At 36.6% G+C, this 24796-nt stretch overlaps 1 protein-coding gene across 1 annotated transcript in view; it reads left to right on the top strand.

The window, feature by feature from the left end:
• Positions 1 to 23575, top strand: part of slit1b (slit homolog 1b (Drosophila)) — a 75912-nt gene extending 52337 nt beyond the window's left edge. The window contains exons 15-37 of the mRNA XM_073861455.1: positions 239 to 262; positions 937 to 1081; positions 3663 to 3737; positions 3813 to 3956; positions 4057 to 4200; positions 4293 to 4459; positions 6757 to 6895; positions 7012 to 7080; positions 7482 to 7553; positions 7642 to 7713; positions 8130 to 8201; positions 10715 to 10878; positions 10948 to 11072; positions 11418 to 11512; positions 11608 to 11747; positions 15056 to 15152; positions 15553 to 15690; positions 16038 to 16263; positions 19518 to 19648; positions 19729 to 19883; positions 19952 to 20252; positions 20449 to 20660; positions 22810 to 23575. Coding sequence (XP_073717556.1) covers positions 239 to 262; positions 937 to 1081; positions 3663 to 3737; positions 3813 to 3956; positions 4057 to 4200; positions 4293 to 4459; positions 6757 to 6895; positions 7012 to 7080; positions 7482 to 7553; positions 7642 to 7713; positions 8130 to 8201; positions 10715 to 10878; positions 10948 to 11072; positions 11418 to 11512; positions 11608 to 11747; positions 15056 to 15152; positions 15553 to 15690; positions 16038 to 16263; positions 19518 to 19648; positions 19729 to 19883; positions 19952 to 20252; positions 20449 to 20660; positions 22810 to 23054 — 3152 coding nt within the window. The 3' untranslated portion in view covers positions 23055 to 23575. The remainder of the gene's footprint in view (positions 1 to 238; positions 263 to 936; positions 1082 to 3662; positions 3738 to 3812; positions 3957 to 4056; positions 4201 to 4292; positions 4460 to 6756; positions 6896 to 7011; positions 7081 to 7481; positions 7554 to 7641; positions 7714 to 8129; positions 8202 to 10714; positions 10879 to 10947; positions 11073 to 11417; positions 11513 to 11607; positions 11748 to 15055; positions 15153 to 15552; positions 15691 to 16037; positions 16264 to 19517; positions 19649 to 19728; positions 19884 to 19951; positions 20253 to 20448; positions 20661 to 22809) is intronic.
• Positions 23576 to 24796: the final 1221 nt, after the last annotated feature.

Here is a 24796-nt window from a genome sequence, read left to right as displayed (position 1 = left end):
AAAACATAAAAAAACTCTACCGTGATACATATCGTTATCATGATAAAAAATTGAATCCTATCGTGATAAAAGATTTTGGTCATATCGCCCACCCCTAGCTTGAAAACACTTTGGAGACCCATGTTTTTTGTCCATTCTTCATCTTTGCTGCCATTTAGGTGAATCATGTTATCATCATCGTGGTTGATAACAGCTGTATTTTTCCTGTTTCTTATTTTTGCACGCATCGCCAAAGCAGCCAAGGAACAGTACCACATTCCAGGTGAGTTGTTTTTGTCAAGTTCCTCTTACTGTTGTCTCCCAAAAACAGTGTTATAGTCCGAAAAAATTGGATTCACCTTTTTATGTCCATGGCACGAAATTCAGCTTTTTTCGTGACACTCGCACAAATTCCTATAAATAGTTTTTCGTGTCCATGGCACAACTTTCTTTTTTGTGTCATTTTATGTATCGTTTTCTCATTGTGTTTTCCTATTTTCTTACCATTGTTGATTGAGATTGGGGTTAGAATCACTTTCTGTTTCCTTTTTTTAGACATACTAACCCAAACCCCATCTCTAAACCCAACTCCAGGCGAGAATAGTTTTAAAAGCGGAAAAAAAACATGCAGATACCAATACATAATAGTACATCTTAACCCAAACCCCAAATCTAACTCCAACCCCAAGCGACAATGATTTAAAAATAGGAAGTAAAAAAATGAGAAAATAGTACATAAATGAAACAAAAAAGAAAGTTGTGCCACGAACATGAAAAATGTATAGAGTGACAAGAAAAATACATTCATGCTTAAGGCACAAAAAAGCTGAATTTCGTGCCATGGACACAAATAAATTAATCACATTTTTCGTGACTAAAACACACCATGACTTGCCATGAGATTATGGTACCCTACAGGAATAATAGTGCCTAAATGCCTCTGTGTATTTGCCTCAGGTGCGGAGGACACGCGCTTGAATAAGGACTGTAACAGCAAGCCTGTGTGTCCACCAAAATGTCGCTGTGAAGCTACTGTAGTGGACTGCTCGAATTTGCGTCTTACCAAGTTCCCAGAGCACCTGCCACTCTCTACTACTGAACTGTAAGAGCACACACTTATATTTAAAGGAATAATAAACACCTTGCAACATAGAAAATGCATTTAAAGGAATTATAAGCATTCTCTTAAGGCTTTTCAGGGGTGAACGCCATCTTTTGGAGTCCGTTTACTCTTAGGATCCATTGCAACCGTCGGCCATCTTGGATTGAACATCAAAGACATTTTGAGTTTATATAAAATGTATTTTATACTGTAATGTCTTGATGACACAAATTTGTGTGATTCTTTATGCCTGTTAGCCTAAAGCTGCACTGTTAGCTTAGCAGCATGCTAACCCCAAAACCATCGACATCAACTGTGAGTTGATTCGATTCAATTCACACTATCAGTCCAAATCCAATTTTTCTAAATATCCCATTAAAATCAGTTATATATGTGGACGGCAAAAAAGAAATCTGATTTATTTTTACAAATCCATTTCAAGCTACATTCACATGGGTTGAAATCGCATTTCTGGAAATCCTTTTTATTTCTCTGATCGGATTTGGCTCTGATAGCTTTTTACTTACTTCACGTTCACACATCGCGTAAAAAATAAGCATGTCAGACGTTGTTACGTGAAAAGCAAGGTTGTTGTGTTATTGTCTATGTGTGAGTGAAGACGGCAGAGATGTAGCCTCCCATGTTTCTGCTGTTGCTTCATTAGAGGTAGTAGTCCAGAACCACGACTATACATTGTCATATTGTAAGAAGACATTATGGGGCCGTGCACCCAAGGGGTTTACGCCGGCATATGTTTTCAATTGTTTCCAATGGAAGTGCCGTGCTTTTCAAAAACGGCAGCTGCTGGCGGGTTTTGTCCACGCTGAGCGCAGACACTCTGTGGTTTTTCCTCAGCTCGTCAATGTCACCAACTGGTGCATTGTTCAACTACTGATAAACAAAGAAGAAGTATCATAGCAACAACAGCACACAGCTAAAAAAAAGCTGGCAAGCACCAACAGTTGGCATCCGCCTGCCGTTTTCAGTGCTTTGGTGTACACGCCCCCTAAGTGTTTAAATTCATGTGGCAATGCACAGACAGAGAGTCGTATGACATCAGTATACCATGAGACTCGAAAGCCGATCAATCCAGAAAATTCCAGAAAAACACGTTTTTTTTTTGCGGGCAAAAATCCTTGATCTTGCAGCACGTTTTCTTAAAAAATGCGATGGAATATGCGGGATATTTAAGCTTTGAAATTGCGGGAACTTGCAAAAACTGTTTGCAGCTTTTGCAGCTTTTCAGTGATGTTCACGTCACATAATCGTGTCACTTCATAACGTTCCCATGGCACATGGCTGCGCTTTGTGCTAAGTGCCTTTTTGCTACGATTATGAAATCATGCAAGCCCCGCATATTTTGTGCCCATAAATCTGTCATTTATGGTGAAAGTGCGACGTATATGAAAAATGCGGCCCCCACATAATATGCAGACTTTGGCTAATTATGCATTGAATTACGCAATCGCATAATCACGTTTTTCTAGAGGAACTGAAAATATGCACAAAAATCTAATTTAAATGAATAGTGTGAACATAGTCATAAGTTCCTTTCACACATACAGTCTTTACTGGTAATTTACTAGTAAATTGCAGTTAACAGGTCATGTGTGAACAAAACATTTCCGGTAAATCAATGCTGCCAATTTACCAGTAAGAGAGGTTGTAAGATTGCCATTAATTTACCGGTAAGCGGTATGTGTGAACGAAAAATGTGAACAGTTTGAATGCATTTGTGCGTCTAGGGCGAAGTAGACGTGCGGAAAAAGCAATCATTTGATGCGCGTCAGAGGCAAAATCCGCTTCTTGTGGGAGGGGCAAGAGCTATGCGGTTGTCTGTTTGCAAGATGGCTGATGTTGATTGTGCATTTATCGAGAGAGTTACCAGTTTGTATTTCGTCACCTTACTATAGGGGGAAAAAACGGCGGGAATGCCGCGGGCCAATAAAGGTCAGGTGACTCAAAAGTGAAATGTGTATTTACAACTTACCAGGTTCCCCAATGTCCTCACTGACACTCTTCCAAGCGAGGTCCTTTTTATTCCTGTCTCCTCTATAGTAATAAGAACTTGTGTCGTATAGCTCCGGGTGACTGCTCACGGACAATATCAAGCGTTCCTCCATGTTGAATGAGTGACTCCGGGTGGGGCTGCCGCCACAGCAGCAAGCATGCTCCTAATTGGTTAACGTGGCGTGAAAATCTGCCAAAGTTCAAAATTTTCAACTCGGGTGTCAGACGCAAATTTGTGTGAAACGCAAAATGCACAAAAAGCACCATTCACGTGTACGGCGGCAGTTTCGCGTGATGAGGCGGAATCGCGTCTAGATGCTTCTTCACATTGACTTAACGTTCAAATTACTCGCGCTTGATGCCTCTACCGTGGCTGGTGTAAATGCAGCATTACTGGTTATAAGACGGAACGTCCCTGCATGTGTGAACAGCACATTTTTGTATTTACTGGTAAATTCATTCTGGTAAATTCATGGTAATTTACCAGAATTACTGTGTGAAGGTTTCATTTGTGTTAGAAAGTTAACAGCAAGTCAGCTCACCTCTCTCTCTCTCATCTTCTTTCTTTTAGTCGTCTTAATAACAACGACCTGTCCATCCTGGAGGCAACAGGACTGTTTCGGTCCCTAACACATCTGAAGAAAATGTGAGTTTGACATACATATGTAATACAAAACCTAATAAAACAATACAAAGTAATAATTTTCTTGGTTTGCCTCAGAAACCTTAGCAACAATAAAATCTCTGAGATTGAAGATGGAGCTTTCGATGGTGCGTCGTCTGTGGTTGAACTTCACCTGACTGCCAATCACTTGGTGTCCGTGCGTGGAGGAATGTTCCGGGGAATGGACGGATTACGCATGCTGCAAGTTTCATTTGATCAGTTTTACAGTTAGCATAGCTAACAGATGTGTGTACTTTAGCTTAGCCTGTACTCTAAAACCCTTTATTTCTATTTTTGTTAGGATGCTCAGGAATAATCACATCCGTTGCATCCACAACAGCAGCTTTGCTGGCCTTCAAAACGTTCGTCTGCTCTCGCTCTACGACAACCAGCTTACCACAATCATGCCAGGAGCGTTCGACACATTACCAAACCTCTCTACCCTGTAATGAACGTTTGTTCTCACTACTGAATTTTTTAATATTTGGAAAATTGAAATTTACTTGTTTCCAACGTCGTCCCTGTAATCTTCTTTAGAAACCTGCTGGCAAACCCTTTTAATTGCGATTGTCGTCTGTCTTGGTTGGGAGAATGGCTTCGCTCTCGGCAGATTGTGACAGGGAATCCTCGCTGTCAGAACCCTCCTTTTCTGAGAGAGATCCCGTTGCAGGATGTGGCAAAGCCTGACTTCCGCTGTGACAAAGGTAAAGTTCACTTTCAAAACATATTATTTACAAGCGCGTGACACTTCTAACTACTCAAGCTCAATTTTGCAAAGTTGCATTTCTTAATGGATAGCTGCTAAAAGTGGTTTAGCGGACAATCATTTAAAGTACTTATGGGCAAGTGGTTGTGTTTATTTCAAAGCTTCAAAATGCTTTGTTTCTAGCAACTTTAGTGGGCTCTCCTGATTTTGCCAAGTGGTTGGGCAACATTATGGACAACATTTCAATCAACCAGTCAGATTTCAGAAATAAGTTTACAGTTTGTTTTAAGTTTAAGCTTACAACCCGGATTAGCTTTTTCTAGACCATTTTTTTACTAATCATGTCCCTCTGATTTTAGGAATTGGTTATGGTTGGGGTTTGGGGTGGGTTTAGGTTTTATTTAGAAAAATGTTGCCCTGAGGACATCAACCACTTGGCAAAATCAGTTCGAGCTACTTTAGTGCTAGCTACTTAAAGGCGGGGCGCACGATATTGAGAAACGCTTTCAAGTCGAGCCCAGTACCAAAACACACTTGTAGCCAATCAGCAGTAAGGGGCGTGTCTACTTACCAACATTGTTGCCTGGGTTTGCGTATGTTTGGGGTGGGTCTATAAAAAGAAGGTCCAGATTCTATTGGGGTAGGGGTGTGTTTGTTTAGATGATTTCAAATGTCAACATCGGCTTTCAGAGATTGCACCCCACCTTTAAATAATAATAGCAGTTTAATATCGCAGAAGGTAACTGTGTTGTTGTTAATCTGATCGCAACACAATGTTGAATCATCGCTTTTTTGATGTTTTCTAGGCCTACAAGATACTGACAAGAATGTATATACCATAACTTCATAATGAATGCAATATGCGTTATGATAATGCTTTAAAGCCACAATACAGTATGTAGAAATTTAGTCGAAAAAACACTTGCATTGTGTGATTTATTGCATGCAGTTGTGTACTTACATTATCCCAAAAGTTCCCAAGGATTTGTAAATCCTATTTTAAATAATGTCTCGTCCCTTGTCATTTTCGACTATCAATGAAGTAATATCCGTGCTATTCTCGAATATTCTTATGGCAAAACCAATGTGGTTTTATGAATGACAAGTGGTGGTTTTAATTTACAGCATCTAGCATACAGTTGTTGTGTCTTGCAGCTAATTCATTATGATGGCATACATATACATAATAATGTAATATAAATAACTTTTTGCATAGCTTAGCATAATCTATTGAATCTGATTAGACCATTAGCATCGCGCTCAAAAATGACCAAAGAGTTTTGATATTTTTCCCAAACCTGACTCATCTGTAGTTACATTGTCTACTAAGACCGATGGAAAATTCAAAGTTGCGATTTTCTAGGCCGATATGGCTATAGGAACTATACTCTCATTCTGGCGTAATAATCAAGGACTTTGTTTCTGTAACATTAGAAAATAGTGCTCTGCTATTGAAAGTAACCAAGGGGCCTATTTTCAGGTGCTGTGCAATATCATTGCGCCTCCTGCAGCCATGGTACTGCAACAAAGTCCTTGATAGTTACGCCAAATTTAGTCTATATCGACCTAGAAAACATGTACATGATGTAACTAGTACGTGATGTAACTACAGAAAAGTCAAGTTTTAAATAGGGAAAATATTGAAACTCTTTGGTTATTTCTTAGTACGATGCTAATTGTCTAATCAGATTCAATGGATTATGCTAAGCTATGCTAAAAGTGTTACCGCCAAGAGATTGTCTGAATGGATTTCAAAACAGTAATAATCAAATGTTTAACTCTAGGGGAGCTGGAACATTAGCATATTTTCAAAAAAGTGGAGTGTCTCTTTAAGCTTCGCTTTTGTTATTGTTTTGAAAGTATGACTTCAAGTGGTGAATTCCTACATATTGTGCCTTTAAGTTCATAAGATCTTTTTAAATTATATTAAAATAGGTTTAAAACTAAGAATTATACAACCAACATACATTTCACATTAGTTTTTGGGTAAAGAAAGCATAACTCTCTGTCTTGCCAAGCTGTCTGCTATTTGCATCAACCTAAAACTTTGATTATTCATTCAAAATCATTGCTATAGGATTGCATTTACAATATTTTTGGTATATCTTTCTCCCTAACCTTTTTATAATTATAATTTACGTAAAACAATTTCCAAATACTGAAGAAGTTATGACATTTGTCAAAACTGTTTGAAGTCTGGATGACCAGTGGATATGATAGCAAGCACCCCAAATATCCTATCAACTGCAGTGCATGACTGTTTGTCCAAACACGCATCTCTCTCTTCACTTGAAGCTATAGTTGAAGACAACACTGGCTGTGTCCCCAAGCCGGAGTGTCCAGAGGAGTGCAATTGTGTGGATACTGTGGTGCGTTGCAGTAACAAACACTTGGTTGGCCTACCCCATGGCGTCCCACACAACGTCACTGAACTGTGAGTCATATTCAGGGGTGGGCGGAAGGCTAGAGTTTATGCAAATGCTTTGAGATTCCTGTCTGGCAACATTTCCGTATCTCATTAACTCAATGATGCACTTCCTGTCTCCATAGATACCTGGATGGGAATCAGTTTGTTGCGGTACCCAAAGAGCTTTCAACATTTAAGCACCTTCAGCTCGTGTAAGTGTGTTATACTTGAACCATGACCCCTGATGGCTCTAGCTATATTATGGCAGTTTTACATTTAGCCTCAAGGGGCAATCCGTCTAATATATTTGTATTCACAAACCTTAAAATAAGCAAAACATGTGTCTTACAATATTTTAGAAGTATTGTGATAAACGATAAAGGAAATATTATGATAAATGATGGAAAGCACACAGTTGACCGCACCCATTAAATTTCCGCCCGGCATTTTCACCCGCGTTTAAAAGCTTTGGTGTGCACGCCCCCTTAAGGCGGCATTTAGGATCACTAATATATTTTTAATTACACTTTAATTTATTATTTACTCCTAGATACAGTTTGATTGCATAAAACTAATATGATACTAAAACCTTTTTGTACTTTACACATTTTAGGGACTTGAGCAACAATAAAATCAGTTCCCTATCCAACTCATCTTTCGCCAACATGAGCCAGCTCACCACACTGTAAGTGTTTACCATACATACAACCGCATTACATGACATAAGAGATGTCTTCTTTGTGATATCCGGCTTGTGTTTTTGTGTATTACAGAATCTTGAGTTACAATGCATTGAACTGTATTCCTCCTCTTGTGTTTGGAGGTCTGTCCTCTCTACGATTGCTGTAAGTGTCTCATACTTTATTTCCTATATGTAAGCTGATGTAAATATTAGCATTGATGTACTACAGTTATGCATATTCTTTCTAAAACGTATTGTACAGTATTTGTAAAAAGAACAAGAAATATTTCTGCATAATAATAATATTGAAATAATATGCGTTACAAGAAAATACTATTATTTACATTTCATTTAGTTGTTTTTTGAATGAATTTACTATAGGCTGCTTTATTATATTGTATGCACTCCCTGTGCGTGTTTTAGAATATTGTATGTTTTATATTGTATTGAATTTGAGCTACAGAAATCCTAAAAATACTCTTTGTGATTGTGAAAGTATTATGCCGTATTTGTTAAACAGTAAAGATCATTTGACCTTTCCTCAATCTATTTCCCTTTGCTGTTGTCTGTTTATCTCAGCTCTCTTCATGGCAACAATATTTCCGAATTACACCAAGAAATCTTCAGAGATTCTGCATCTTTATCACACCTGTGAGTCGCACCTGTTATCTCTGTACACACTGTTACATTTGCACATATATAAGAGTCAGTGACAAATGTATGAGACTATAAAGAGAATTCTCATAAAACTGTAGTTTTTTTATTGTTGATCTTAAAGATTAGTCCATTTTCTTTAAAAAAAATCCAGATAATTTACTCACCACCATGTCATCCAAAATGTTGATGTCTTTCTTTGTTCAGTCAAGAAGAAATTTTGTTTTTGAGGAAATAATTTCAGGATTTTTCTCATTTTAATGAACTTTAATGGAACCCAACACTTAACACTTAACTCAACACTTAACAGTTTTTTTAACGGAGTTTCAAAGGACTCTAAATGATTCCAAACGAGGCATAAGGGTCTTATCTAGCAAAACGATTGTCATTTTGACAAGAAAAATAGAAAATATGCACTTTTAAACCACAACTTCTCGTATATCTCTGGTCCTGTGAGGCACCAGCGCGACCTCACGTAATTGCCTAGTGACGTAGAGAGGTCACGTGTTACATATATAAAACGCACATTTGCGGACCATTGTAAACAATAAACTGACACAAAGACATTAATTTGTATCATTCGACATACAACAACGTCGGAACGGTCCTCTTTCTCCACACTTGTGAACACTGGGGCGTAGTTTCGCATTCGTCGTCCGTGACCTCTTGGCGCATCACAGGACCGGAGATAGACGAGAAGTTGTGGTTTAAAAGTGCATATTTTGTATTTTTCTTGTCAAAAATGACAATCGTTTCGCTAGATAAGATGCCTTGTTTGGGATCATTTAGAGTCCTTTGAAACTCTGTTAAAAAAAACTGTTAAGTGTTGGTGTCCATTAAAGTCCATTAAAATGAGAAAAATCCTGGAATGTTTTCCTTAAAAAACATAATTTCTTCTCGACTGAACAAAGAAAGACATCAACATTTTGGATGACATGGTGATGAGTAAATTATCTGGATTTTTTTAAGAAAATGGACTAATCCTTTACTTTCCCACATCTTTAAATATATTTATTAGGGCTGTCAAAATTAACGCGTTAACGCAAATTCATTTTAACGGCACTAATTTTATTAACGCACGATTAACGCAACACGCAATTTCTGTTTGACCCACAGCTGGATGAATTGAGACGCAGAAAGTAACCCGCGCTGTCTAGATGATTCGGAGGTTTTTAAAAAAATAAGAACATTAATCTCTCGTCTATCGAATCCAATGCTCTAAATGGTCATTAAAGATCTAAAATAATCTTTATCTGCACCTTTCCTGAGAGGTGTACCGTCCCAAATCCATAATCTAAAGCAAAGATTCTTCTTTCACTTTTTGGTTTCGTTTTTAAAGCATTCAGAAATCATAGAAAAGCGACTGCAGGACTTGCTTGATGTTAAAATAATTATTAAGAGAGACAAAGTTCGGGACCTGATTGATGTTAAAAGAGTTATTAAGAGTGATAAGACTCAAAAGCGATGTCTGACTTCTGAAGCGCATGCACATACACGAGTGCGCGACCACGATATATATAGACATCTAACACAAAATTACAGTTTTAAAAATATCTGTTTTGACAAGAATTCACGCAGGTATGACCTATAATCTGTTATATCTGAAGTGAATGTTTGGATTAACTGTTGAGTAAAAGTATCTGTTGTGTATTATTATATTAAACCCTTGCATTAGCCTACAGTATCTTAAAGCAGTCTGTCTCAATGTCAAAATTAAACAATAAAAGAAAAACATATATGTATTGATATTGTTTTTGCTCTGGGTAAACAGGTGTAGTTCTGTCATGCTTTGTCAGATTCCAACAATTGTTCCAATTGTTTTGAGTTTTTTTAATAGAGAATGTTAAAATATAAATAAAAATTTTTTGAAAATTTGCTCATCCCAACTCAATTTGCCAGCACAGGTCACAAATGATGCAGTAGCAAACAGAAATGGAGAAAGAACAAGGTCTTCTAAAGGGAAAATCATATATAAAACTATGGCTGATGGTTCTGTTTAAAATGTAAACAGGCTGTTGTAAACATACATTTGCATATAGCATATATATATTGACCAAATCCATGCTGATTAGAGCATTAAAAACTTGAAAAGTGTTACATTTAGGTAAATTTAGAACAGACAAAAATGTGCGATTAATTTGCGATTAATCACGAGTTAACTCATGAAATCATGCGATTAATCTCTAATCTATTGACAGCCCTAATATTTATAAAAAAAAAATTTAACAAGAAATTTGATTTAATGACCACAAATATGGATACTTTTTTAGAAATAATTTATTTCAGTAATATCCACCTCATTTGGTTGTGTTTTATTTTATTTATTATTTTATTTTATTTATGATTTTATTCTATTTATTTTATTTTATTTATTATGATTTTATTTTATTTATTATGATTTTATTTTATTTATGATTTTTTTTTTTTTTTATTAATATAATTTATGATTTTTTTTTTTTCATTACACCAACAAATTGATGTTTTAAATCCGTGCATTTCTTATCATCAAGGGCCATCGGTGCAAACCCGCTCTACTGTGACTGTCGTATGCGTTGGCTGTCTGACTGGGTGAAAAGTGGGTATAAGGAACCTGGTATCGCCCGTTGTGCTGGGCCAAAGGGGATGGACGGAAAACTGCTGCTTACCACGCCAGGCAATAATTTCCAATGCACAGGTGAGAACAGAGAAATAAAGGAGCCATTGGTTATTATAAACAGTTTTTGAGCTCTCTAATGTTCATCAGGCCCTGTGGACCCATCTGTGTCTGGGAAATGCAGTCCATGTTCTTCGAACCCCTGCCAAAATCAAGGCCGATGCCACAATGACCCTGTACATCTGTACAAATGCATCTGTCCTCAGGGTTACAAGGTAATAATCGTATAGAAGTTATAATAGTTATAATTACTCCCTCTCTCTCTCTCTTTCTCTCCCATTAATGCCCAACCCTAAACTTACATAGAGCAATCCATTAGTACACAATAACTGCATAAAATGTTTGTTATATAAGTACACAGTAGTTAAAGGCACCTAAGAAAAGCTTCACATTCTGCTTTTAAATCATTCAAAATGTCTGCATTACTGTAAATGTTATTTTTTTCTATTAAGGTGTATATTTATTAAACCATATACTACGTCTTTGCCTTAACTTTAGTATACTGTATGACTGCAGTGCACCATCTGAATGATTTCTGCTCTGCGCTGGTGTTTGTTTAGGGAAAAATCTGTGATATTCCCATCGACGCCTGTGAAGGCAATCCATGTGTAAATGGAGGAACTTGCAACACGAAAGAGGCAAGAAAAGGCTTCAGGTGAAAACAAGCCCCTTGCTGTTGTTGTACTAATATTCACACCGCTATACATAAACAACAGAGATGCACATCTATGTTTACATGTCTCTCACCAGCTGTACGTGTCCCCTGGGATACGACGGTCAGTTCTGTGAGGTAGACGTCGATGATTGTGTAGATAACAAGTGTGAAAATGGCACCATCTGTGTGGATGGAGTGGGAAATTACACCTGTGTCTGTCCTCATCCCTTCTCAGGTAAATTTTACAACACATTACTTAAGGCACAATAAGCACTCAAAGGCACAATGGTCAGGGACGGATGGTCAGCCCCCCCACCTGTATTGTACCATCATACAGGATTTACAATTGCGCATGTAAAATATGCTTTTTATTTAAGTTAACATTCTCAACGTTGGAAATCTGTCCTTTAGATAAGTAAAAATAGATTTAATACACCAATTAAAGGTGCTCTAAGCGAATTCACACGTTTTAGACCATAAAACATTTTTTGTTACATACAGCAAACATCTCCTCACTATCTGCTTGCCTGAACGCTGATCAAACTGTAAAAAAAACATGATCTCTGTAGACAGCCCAGGCTTTGCAAACTGCAATAAAAACACAGTGGCCAAACCTACCATCACGAAACATAACAAAGTGTTCCAGCCAATAAACCACAAGAAGGATTTGGGGTTGGGGGTTGGCCGCGTTCATGAAAGCACGTAAGGGAGGAACCCTCGTTTGTTTGAAAACAGTTCAAACATCAACAAAGTGTGACGTTACACAGATTCGCTTAGAGCGCCTTTAACATGGGAAACAAAATCGTACGCCCCTTCTGATGAACTCACTCAGAACACAGTGTGCGCACAGCAATAGGGCGTCTGTGGTTTTTTAACCTGGACACGTTTAAATTTCACAAAAAAACGTATTTAAGTCGCTTAAGAGTTATTAAACCAACTTTTAAACATGACATATTAGGGTGTAGTCTCACAGAATCTCATCTGACAGCGCGTTTTAAGGTGCCAAGAGCTGACAGGAATACCTTAAAGGGAAACACCACCGTTTTTCAATATGTTACTATGTTCTTACCTCAACTTAAACGAATGAATACACCCCTATCTTTTTTCAATGCGTGTACTTAATCTTTGTACAGCGCGCAGGGTTTCCCGCAGAAAATTTGTTAGTTAAGGGGGTAGGGTTTTCGGGGTGTGGCAATCAAAGGGGCGGGGCAGGGCGTACGCGTCATGATGAAAATTAAAATATTTTTATTTAAAACCCTCAAATAAAACTTAATTTTGAAAAAACTATGACAGAAAATTAACACATATTAGATTATTTATGAATTAAATGTTTTTTCCTCTAACGGGAATAGCTGATGAAGTGAAACTAAAGGGTTAATAAACACAAACTGAAGCAGATTTGTAGAACGTCTGGCGAACAATGATAGATAGCGCGAAGATTGTAAAAACTGATTATTTCCCACTAATAATTACATTATCTTAAAGGAGTGTAACTGCTGTAGCATGTAAATAATGCACATAAATAACGTGAGCAAGAGCGCTCAACAATTATATTGAATCAACAGGCACGTGAAACCTAGCTAGCAGGTTGCTTAAACAACAAAATAAAAAAGCACGTCTGCGCTATTCTAGCTGTTTTATAAACTGGCTAGTTATCCTCCAGACAGTGACGGTCCGGACCACGTCTTTCTCATTTAGGCTGTGTGGTGCGTGTGCCCGCTCGCAGTTTGAAGTGCGTCCGCACTATTCTCCTAGATGCACTTTTGTGCAACGAAAGTTTTTTTTTTTTTGGGCGACCTAGTTAAGGCGGTAGGGTTGCCCGAACTGCAAAGTGCTGCAGGAAACCCTGGTGTGTCGTGACTGTGTTAGCATTTAGCCTAGCCCTATTCATTCCTTAGGATCAAAACAGGGATGAATTTAGAAGTGCTGCAAATTAAGTGCTCTTCCGCTATACAATATAGTTCTCATTTTTTAACTCCTTAAACAATGGCCACGTTATATTTTGTGCTACCATACTTACTGGTGTAACTACTCATTTAACAGTCTTTAAATAGGGAAAACATGGAAGTGTTTGGTGGCTTCTAAATTCATCCCTGTTTGGATCCTAAGGAATGAATGGGGCTAGGCTAAATGCTAACACATTCACGACGCACTGTGCAAAGATTAAGTGCATGCATTGAATAAAGATAGTTATGTATTCATTCGTCTAAGTTGAGGTAAGAACAAAGTAAAATATTGAAAAACTGTGGTGTTTTCCTTTAATATAAAACGTTGGTTTTAGCTAAGCTGATGGGTATCTTTACTGATTTCCTTCTGGAAAACTTCTCCACAACGTCATCGAAATCCAGTTCCCTCAAAAATTCAGATAAAAATCACTCGCTCAACAGTGATGAAATGCATTATGATTATTTATTTGGTAAAAATTATTTGTTGTTTATTTCTTTATTAAAACACTTTATTTCACTGTATTTAGCACCATTTCATGTAAAATTAAATTAAAAAAATTATATATTATCAATTTACACGCAGTAAATTTGCAAGGGCCCCCTGCTGGTCCGGTGCCTAATAGGGCTTGGGCGTCGTGACGTCATTACTTGTCGTGGCGGCCATGTTGATAGCCTCCTTTACTGCTGCGTTCCATGCTGCGCTCTGTTTATAGACTTACTTTCTCTCAATCGTGTATCTTAATTTGATTAATTTGTCGTTATTTTTTCAACCATGGTAAACCGTTGCTGTATTAATAATAAAGTAACACATTAAAAGTAATTTACATTAAAAAGGACAAAACTTCATTATGTTTTATTCAATATCGGAAACCAAACCTCAACCCCTCAGTAATGTGTATACATGACATATAAATGACATTTATATATACGACAGTGAAGTATAACATCTGAATATTAATTTATATAGCTTAAGTCAACATTGAACATAAGGGAAATGTCCCGGTTTACTCGCCCAAAATACGGGAAAATTTCAACATTCATCTTTCTGTTGCTATCCCTCTGCTGACAGCAAAAACTGCTGCATTAACTAAGCTACTTGTGAAGCTAGGTCGTACGTGACTTTGCTTACAGATTGGCATGAAATCGTGCTCTCACAACAACCACGCTGTTATCTTAAAAGGCTCTTTATTCACTCTTTTTTCATATGGATCCAAACCGTTAATAGTTCCGATTTTGTCCACATACCGGTCCCTGCTTCCCTGTTTAACGTATCCCAGTAAATTCCACATCCTTTCCCGGATTTTAACATCTTTTTCTTTCTTTTAATTCTCCCAATTCTGCCGCTTCTCCTCGTTCAACTTGCTGTATGTTTACATTCGCGAGGCCACCAACATGGCCGCCACGTCCCAGAATGCAGCGCGGCGCCCAAGCCCTATAGGCCCGTGCGTTAATCCGTCCCTGACAATGGTGGCAGCTCATGGAGGACAAAACCTACAGTTTTTCAGTTACAATAAACAGATTTTTTCACTGTACAATATAGCCTACTGTATTCAGAATTTTAGAGATGAAGTGAATGAAGTGTAAATGTACATTACAGGCCCAAAATGTGAAGAGTATGAGGAAGATCTGTGTTATCCTGGACAAAATCCTTGCCATCGTGGCTCTACTTGTATACCAACAGTCACAGGACCAAAGTAAGCATACTGTGTAATAAGATATTTTTTACAATTGTTTTACTTTCAAAAGATTTTGGGAATATTTGGAAACTATGGTTTAAATCACCATTTCATTCCATTAAAGTTTATTTCTGGAGCACGTTTTCACAAATTCGCATTGTTGCAAAGCAGCTTTACAGCAAATGCATAGTTGTAAACACAGTAGATACATTAGAAAGGTAGAATTACATTACATTAGGGAAGTACATGACTAAAAAAATGAAAGTTGTATTATGGTTTATACATGGTATTATTGCAGATTAGTCTACAAAAGATGTTAGTCTACATCTTGCCTATATAAATTCATATTGTAATAAATAATTTACTGCATATATTTGGTCTTGTTCTGAATTGTCACGTCATGTGTGTTTGTTCTCAGATGCATTTGTCCACCTGGTTTTGTTGGCGATGACTGCAGTATAGATTATAATGAATGTGATGGGCATTATTGTCAGAATGGTGCTCGGTGTGTAGATCATGTAGCAGGTTATAGCTGTGTTTGCCCACAGGGTTACAGGTGAGTCAACATAAACCACTCAATATCATTGAATTCTTGATTGACAACAAAGTGAGATGATGATCTTGATAAGTTATGAAGTGCTTCTGGATTTGTTTACTGTTCTCCATTTGCATATACACACTTATTCAATATTATGATAGAAGTGTGTATATGCAATTGGTTTAAGAGTGATGTGAAAAAGTGTTGGCCCCCTTTCTGATGTTTTTATGTTTTTGCATGTTTGTCAAATTTAAATATTAATCAAAAAATAACACAACATGCAGTTTAAAATTATCTCGCTGTGATAAATGGAACCACGCAGTTTCAATAAAGAAATGTGCTATTTAATTGTTGTTTTCTTGCAGTGGTCGGTTATGTGAAGTGGCTCTTATGCCATCGGGCTGTGAGTTGGTGCACTGTGAGAATGGCGCCCCCTGTGTGGAGAGTGAAGCAGGTGCAGTGTGTCAATGTCTGCCTGGATTTGGGGGGTCACATTGTGAAAAGCTTCTCAGTGTCAACTTCATCGACAGAGACTCGTACCTGCTGCTGAGTGATCTTAAAAACTGGCCCCAGACCAACATCACTCTACAGGTACCACACATGCACAAATAAACATGTTTATATGTACAGTACTGTGCAAAAGTTTAAGGCCACCATCACCAGCTTTGTTGTTTTAGCAAAGTTTTAATGTCCATCCATATTTATTTTTCACTCTTTTTTTAAGAAACAAACAGAAAATATGCACAAAATTACATTTTCAGGACTAAATGTCTTCTTTTGGCATCGTCGGTGTTTAGTGTGACCTCTCTTGGCACTAAACACATCTTGAGCATTTTTGAGCAGAACGAAGTAAAAAGACTAATTTAGAAATTAATTAGAAATTAAGATTTAATTTCATTTATGTTTAAGAGATCCTGCCGTTTCTTGCTATTGCTCAAAGGGGAGTTTACCCTAAATACTTCACACACTTCTGATTATATATTATACTGTTTTAATACAACATACACATTTCCTCTATTTTCTGGTTGTATTCTAATAAAGAGACTGAGAAATAATTATATATGATCATTATACAAATGCACGAACAACAAATCTAATGGTGGCCCAAGACTTTTGCACAGTACTGTATATAGCTAATGCATATTTCTAGATAATCAAACAAATCCTTAAACCTGAAAACAACTGTCTGCATGGTTTTCTTTTCACTGACCTCATGACCACACAAACATCTGTTAAACATGTAAATATAAATGTTATTTAAAGAAACATATGTCTAAGTAACTGTATCCATTTCGGTCTCAGCTGTTGTACATAAGGCGACAGATGTGTTTACATGTCTTCATGTAAAGTGGCTTTGAACAATGCAACATTGTAATAATGCACTATATGAATACATTCGAATTGAATATTTAAAATAATACCAAAAAGAGATAAAAAAAAATCTACTTTTATTTTTAAACACAGCTACACTTTCAGAAACTAAAGTACAAAAGCTTTCACTACACTGCAAAAAATGATTTAAGAAAAAATGTGTTTTCTTGTCTTGTTTTCAGTAAAAAATATCTAAAAATTCTTAAATTAAGATGCTTTTTCTTGATGAGCAAAACGACCCAAGAAAATAAGTCTAGTTTTTAGACCAAAAATATCAAATTTAAGTGATTTTGTGCATAAAACAAGCAAAACAATCTTGAACATTTTTCAACACTAAATTCAAGAAAAAAATCAAGAATAATTGCTTACCCCATTGGCAGATTTTTTTGCTTGTTTTATTAGAAAAAACATCTTAATTTAAGAATTTTTAGATATTTTTACTGAAAACAAGACACAAATACTAACAATTTTTTTTCTTGAAACTCATTTTTTGCAGTGTAGGTACAGGTATGTATACATTTGTGACTTTGAGGTACCAATAAGCACTACTTAGTTACAAAGGTGTACTTTTAAAAGGATAACACCCCATTGACAGCTTTCTTCATAAAAATTGGAGTATTCTGGATAAATAATTATTCCTCCACCATGATCCATAAAGTTAAAGGAAAACACCACCGTTTTTCAATATTTTACTAAGTTCTTCCTCAACTTAGACGAATTAACACAATGCGTGCACTTTTAATCTTTGTGCGGCGCTTCTTTAATGTGTTAACATTTAGCCTAGCCCCATTCATTTCTATGGCTCCAAACACATGTTTTATTTTGTGCCACTATACTCGTGTAACTACTCATGTAACAGTCTATAAATATGGAAAAAATGCAAGTGTTTGGTGGCTTTTAAATTCATCCCTGTTTGGAGCCATAGGAATGAATGCGGCTAGGCTAAATGCTAACACATTCACCCTGTTCAAAGATTAAAAGTGCACGCATTGAAAAAAGATAGGTATGTATTTATTTGTCTTAGTTGAGGTAAAAACATAGTAAAATATAGAAAAACGGTGGTGTTTTCCTTTAAGTTAGTTTATTATATATAGACAGTTTCATCAGACTCACGTGATACACGTCTGGATTCGAACTTTACTTCCGGTTTCGTTTTTTTAATGGTCTGACTAGCTGCTAAACTGATCTCTTGACTTGAACAAATGCCTCGTCGAAAATAACAAATGTTTTGGTTTACTAGGTAATCTATGTGTTGTTTTTTTGCTTGTTATATAAATAAACTACGTTTATAGTACTTTGTTGTTATTTGTTATTAGCAGAGTTTACCGGAAGTTACGTGCGGACCGCGACAGCCGCTTGTTTATGTTGTTACTGCTAAATCCGTCTATAACGACTTACTTTTATATAAACAACGGCGGCCAGCGTATGTTTTCAATTGTTTCCAATGGAAGCGGAGCGTTTTTCAGAAACAAAAGCAGCTGGCTTTATTCCGCGCGGAAAGCCGACTCTCGGCGGTTTCTAGATTTTAAAAACATTCAACTTTTGATGAAAAGCTTATCTCGTCAATGTCAGTTCTCACACGGGCGTCCAATCACAGTGGAGGAGGGGCGGGATAAACAACACAAAAACAACCAATAAACAAAGAGCTTAGCTACAAAAAAGCTAGTCTGCGTTTAAAAGCTTTGGTGTGTGCACACCCCCTTATAATGTATATCAGCGGTTCTCAAACTTTTCGGCGTGTGCCCCCTTGTGTAAGTGTATCCCTTTTTGACCCCCTCCAAAAAAAATTCATGACATAAAAATCTCAAACATAGAATTTGAATTAAACAAAACATATTAAATAATACAATGTAGTGTTGTTGGTAAGCAGCCTTATTTGTCTGAGGCTGTTGCACAGACTTTGATGAATTAATGTAGGATTTTAAAAATGTCAAAACTGGGGCCCCCTAGCACCATCTCACACCCCTCAGTTTGACAACCACTTCTGTATATAATACAGTACTGCATATAGATGGCATCTTTAAGATTTATTATTTATACAGTTGTGTACAAGATAACATTTATAGTGCAATGTACATAAAATAAAATATATATGAATTATACCTGCTAAAATATTCCTGCTATTTTCATTTCATTTCCAGTTATGCATTCACCTGACGCTTTTATCCAAAGCAAGAATCATGCATGCATTCAAAGTATTCATTTCACCAGTTTATGTTCCTTGTAAATGGAGCCCATGACCTTGGTGTAACCAAGTACTAGGCTACTAGTCAAGCCACGGGATAAAAATTCACGAAGTTAAAATCCGCATTTGTATCGAATTACGCTCATTGTTGGCTCCTTTGATAAAATGATAAATGCTCTCATTTGAGTCACCTTGGATAAAAGTGAATAAATGTAAGTGAAAAGCTATTCTCGGTTCAGTTCTGAATGCCACGCAACCGTACTGTACTTGCTGTAAAATTTGATTGCAGGTCTCTACGGCGGAGGACAATGGCGTCCTTCTCTACAATGGAGTCAATGACCACATTGCTGTAGAACTGCATGAAGGACACGTCAAAGTGACCTACGATTCAGGAAACCAGCCAGGCAGTACTATTTACAGGTGCTTAAATAAAGGTCAGACTCAACTAATAGCACGTACATGTGAGAATCGCTAACGCGCCTGCTTGCCTATTTCCATAGCTCGGAAATAGTGAACGATGGAGAGTTTCATACAGTCGAGTTGGTTACATATGAACGGATGGTCAATCTATCAGTCGATGGAGGACTTCCCACGACTCTAGACAGCATGGGACACGTCCAACCTCTCATCAGAGATGCCCCACTATACGTCGGTGGTAAGATTCGCATTCGACATCATAAATGGTTACCCAGACTCCCTCTAAATGTCTGTTTTTTCCATCAGGTAAGCCTGAAAACGCCCAGTCGTTGTCGTTTAACCAGTGGCCGGGTCTTAATGGATCCAGTTTTCAGGGTTGCATTCGGAATCTGTACATTAATAATGAGCTACAGGACTTCACTCGGACCCAGATGAAGCCCGGAGTGGTGCCCGGGTGTCAGCCCTGTCAGGAACTCCGCTGTGTGCATGGACTGTGCCAACCGGCCACCGCTGTTGGACCCGTGTGTCACTGCAAGGCGGGCTGGGGTGGGCCACACTGTGATCAAGTCCTTCTTATGGCTGCCGTCAACCCGTGCCAGAAAAACAAGTGTGTATTTTGCTGTTTATCGCATCTTTTTTATGCCATATTTGCATATTTTGATAAGCCAGTACTACAGCTTCTTGAATGTGTTCCAATCTAATGTAGTCTGGGCTCTAATTGGCATTTTCTTGATTATTTGCGCCGAGTCGTCAATTTCAAACAGACTTTTTTGTTTTGTAACGAAAGTGCTGTTTCCTGTAAGGTGTGTCCATGGTACGTGTGTTCCAGTAGACATTCAGTCTTATCGCTGCGAGTGTGCAGAGGGTTTTCATGGCTCTTTATGCAGTCAACCTGAAGTTCCCCCAGATCCCTGTACAGCTCTTACCTGCCAACATGGCTACTGTGAGTTATCACGGACGGGTCAGGCACAGTGCATCTGTGACAGTGGATACAGCGGACGCTTATGTGACATAGGTAACTGAAAGACACATTACGCTCATGTTCCCATTACAAATATGTTTCCCCAAAAAATTCTGTTTTCTGTGATATGTAATTCTAATCCAGACAGCAGACAACTCCCGGACGGAACTGCGCCGGATCCGCACCGAAGCTGGCCCAAAGTTGTCTGCTGTAAAAAATACTTTGCTGCCTTAAAAAAATTTTGTTGAATCAACTCGGATTTACAAGTCATTTCAACTTACTATTATTTATCTTGACTAGAGATGAGATGTTATACTGTAACTACAGGTGAGTTGTTATAACTTATAAAATATAGTTGAGAAAATTCAACTTAATTTTATAAGTTGTGACAACTCATCTCTGTTGACATGCCTTGTAAATCTTAGTTGATTTAACGAAAAATGTTAAGGCAGCAAAGTATTTTTTACAATGATGGGATTAACCTATATGATCTAGATGCCCATTTTTAGTTCACTTCAAATTTGTGTTACAATCTGCATGTAAATGTGCAGGATAGCCACGTATTTGGGGTAAACTGTTCCTTTAAGTTGAGTATGTATGACATTAACTCTTTCCCCGCCATTGACGAGTTATCATGTCAATTAAGAGAAAACATTTGCATAATAAAAGTGTTCCTGATGAATTTTATTTTTATCTGCTAGATGCCGATCTTACCTCACTTACCCAATTAATGAATAAACTGAAGCCAAAATGTTATTTACTAATTTTAAACTCTTTGTATGTTTTGATAATCGTTCTAAATCTGATCTCTAACAAAATCTCTTCACAAAAATGCAATTATTTCAGCTTTTGGCAAAAAAAATATTTTTAAAGAAAAATACCCATATTTAAGAGTTTATAAGCAGAGAAAAAAATACACTGCAAAAAATATTTTCAAGAAAAAAATTCTTAGTATGTTTGTCTTGTTTTCAGTAAAAATATAAAAAATTTCTTAAATTAAGATGCCTTTTCTTGATGAGCAAAACGACCCAAGAAAATAAGTCTAGTTTTTAGACCAGAAATATCAAATTTAATATATCAGATTTTGTGCAAAAAACAAGACTTATTTTCTTGTGTCATTTTGCTCATCTAGAAAAAGCATATTAAATTTAGGAATTATTTTATATTTTTTATATAAGATTTTTTTTCTTGAAAATAATTTTTTGCAGTGTGTGTATACTGCAAAAAATGACTTTCTTACTTAATATTTTTGTCTTGTTTTCAGAAAAAAATCTCAAAATTCTTAAATTAAGATGCATTTATGAGCTAGGAAATTAAATCTAGTTTTTAGACAAAGAAAATTCAAAATATAAGTAAAACAAGCAAAACAAATCTGCCAATGGAATAAGAAATATTTGAATTCTTGAAATAAGTTTAATGTTTTAACACTTTATTCAAGAAAAAAAATCTTATTCCATTGGCAGATTTTTTTGCTTGTTTTAAGGACAAATTCCCTTAAATTTTATATTTTTGTTTAAAAACTAACCTTATTTTCCTAGGTCATTTTGCTCATCAAGAAAATACATCTTAATTAAAGAATGTTTAGATATTTTACTGAAAACAAGACAAAAACACTAAGTAAGAATGTCATTTGCAGTGTTACCAAATATTAAATTTAAGTGATTTTAAGCATAAAACAAGCAAAAAAAAAAATCTGCCAATGGGGTAAGCAAAATTTTCTTGAATTTTTCTTGAATTTTGTGTTTAAGAAAAATTTTCAAGATTTTTTTGCTTACCCCATTGGCAGATTTTTTTCCTTGTTTTATGCACAAAATCACTTAAATTTAATATTTTTGGTCTTAAAACTAGACTTATTTTCTTGGGTCGTTTTGCTCATCAAGAGCACCTTAATTTAAGATTTTTTTCACATTTTTACTGAAAATAAGTCAAAAATAATAAAAAATTTTTTTCTTGAAAATCATTTTTTGCAGTGTAGATAGGATGAATTTTTTCCCCCTGTTTTTTTTGTTTGTAGCAGAGGGTCTGTTCTTTCATTTGATATATTTGTATGTTTATATATTTTTACAAGAAAATCTTCCTGGAAGGCATTTTGCGAAACTTTTGTGAAAATCACAAAAAATGCTGGCGGGCAACTTTTCAAAAAATGGCTGGCGGGGAATGAGTTAATACGCACTGATGTGTGTAAACTTTGCTTCGGTTTCAGTGTCTCCCTGTCAGGGTGAATCCGTGAGGGATTTCCAACGCATACGTCGCGGTGAAGTCCAGTGTCGGAGCACGCAGCCGCTGTCGTGGCTGGAGTGTCGCGGGGGCTGCAGGGCGGACACGGGCCTCTGCTGCACCAGTACCAGAGTACGGCGAAGACGCTACAGTTTTGAGTGTGACGACGGCAGTTCATTTACGCAGGACGTCGAGAAGACCGTTGAATGTGGTTGTAATAAGTGTGTGTAGTCATTTTCAAAGGTCTGCAGAGAAGACAGTTAAAAGCTGGGACATGTAGAAATAGAGTGCATTCATATCTATGTACCATGGACCATAATATCTGTGATGTAGGAGAGTTTGAAGAACTATTTAAGAGAAGATAACACTTGCATGAGAATGACTCATTCATTTTCACATCTAAATGTTGTAAGCTAACCAACAACTGGATTAGTTGCTTAGATTTATTAATTCAGTTTAACAGACAAGATGTTATACAGGCATTATAGTGTTGATATCATTTTAATATCATTGTAAAGTATTTGTTTAACTTTAAAGTTAAGTTTGATTGTAATATATACTGTTTTAAATTTCAATATAGTATTTTTGTATGTTGAACACCGGCTTTGGTGATGTACAATTTTTTACTTTTTAGTTTGTTTTCTACCCACAGTTGTTTGACACAATAGTTTTTTTTCAATATGGTCTCGCACAAATGTTGTTGTAACCAGTGATGCGGTTTCTATTTATTTCATTAAAGTGTTTGTCGTCAATTTTTTTCTTTTTTTTGTTATTTACATGCTTTTTGAGTATACTAGAGGTGTAAATTGGACATCAAAATACAATATCGATTCTCAGCCAGTGATATAAATAGAATTTTACATTTAAATTAAGTATGATTAGGATGACTACATGGGATTGGCTGAAATTCGGGACGGGGGTCAGAGGTTATGGGGGGGGGGTATCATCCAATAATAGTTTATTTAATTTAATAATAAAAGATAATACATTTCAAACTGAACCAATCATATTAATATAAGTACATATGCATATAAATAAATTGATGTATAGAAGTATTTTATACTTCATATTAGTAAGATCATCCAATATAGTTTTCTTTATTTTATTTAATAATAAAAGATAATGAATTTCAAACTGAAGTTACTGAACCAATCATATTTTTATGAATATAAGTACATATGCATATAAATGTATATAATACGCATTTATTTTAGTGCCTCGCCCTCAACTAATCTGACTGAAAACAAAAAAGGGACAAAAAGGTCCTATTGTCTTTGTGCATATATATGAATTAGATAAATCAGTCCCTCCAGAAAAACGCGATATATTGCATAATCAGCCAAAGTCCGCATATTTATGCAGGACTGCATTTTTTCCAAATACGACGCACTTTCGCCGCATTAATTACATATTTCCGCGCACAAAATATGCGGGGCTTGCATGATTTCATAATCTCCGCATTTTCGTAGCAGTCAACATATATATTACTTCCCAAAAAGCGCAGCTGTGTCCTCTATTGCCATGGGAACGTTATGAAGTGACGTGATTATGTGACGTGAACATCATTGCAGCTTTTGCAAGTTTCCGCAGTTTTTGCAAGTTCCACAATTTTCGCAAATTCCCGCAATTCCATCGCATAAATTGCATAAATATCCCGCATATTCCATCGCATTTTTTAAGAAAACGTGCCGCAAAATCGAGGATTTTTGCCCGCAACCTTTTCTGGAAGGACTGATAAATTAATAGAAACAATACAACTTAAAATTCACACTATAGCCTACCGAGGTTGTGCAGGCTCGACGTTTGTATATAAAAAACAAGATGCTGCAGCCAATGAGCAGCTGGCGGGGGCTGGCTGCAGGATGACTTATCATCTTCGCTCATGTTTTATCAGACAATAACTACTCAAGATTTTGCTTCAGTACAATTTTCGGGACAATTAGAGCGGGATTCGGGACAGCAGCTTTAGTTTT

Source organism: Misgurnus anguillicaudatus, chromosome 23 (genome assembly GCF_027580225.2).
Source record: "Misgurnus anguillicaudatus chromosome 23, ASM2758022v2, whole genome shotgun sequence".
Lineage (NCBI taxonomy): Eukaryota > Metazoa > Chordata > Actinopteri > Cypriniformes > Cobitidae > Misgurnus > Misgurnus anguillicaudatus.
Note: the sequence above shows the minus strand (reverse complement) of the source record. Positions and strands in the feature narration are given on the sequence as shown.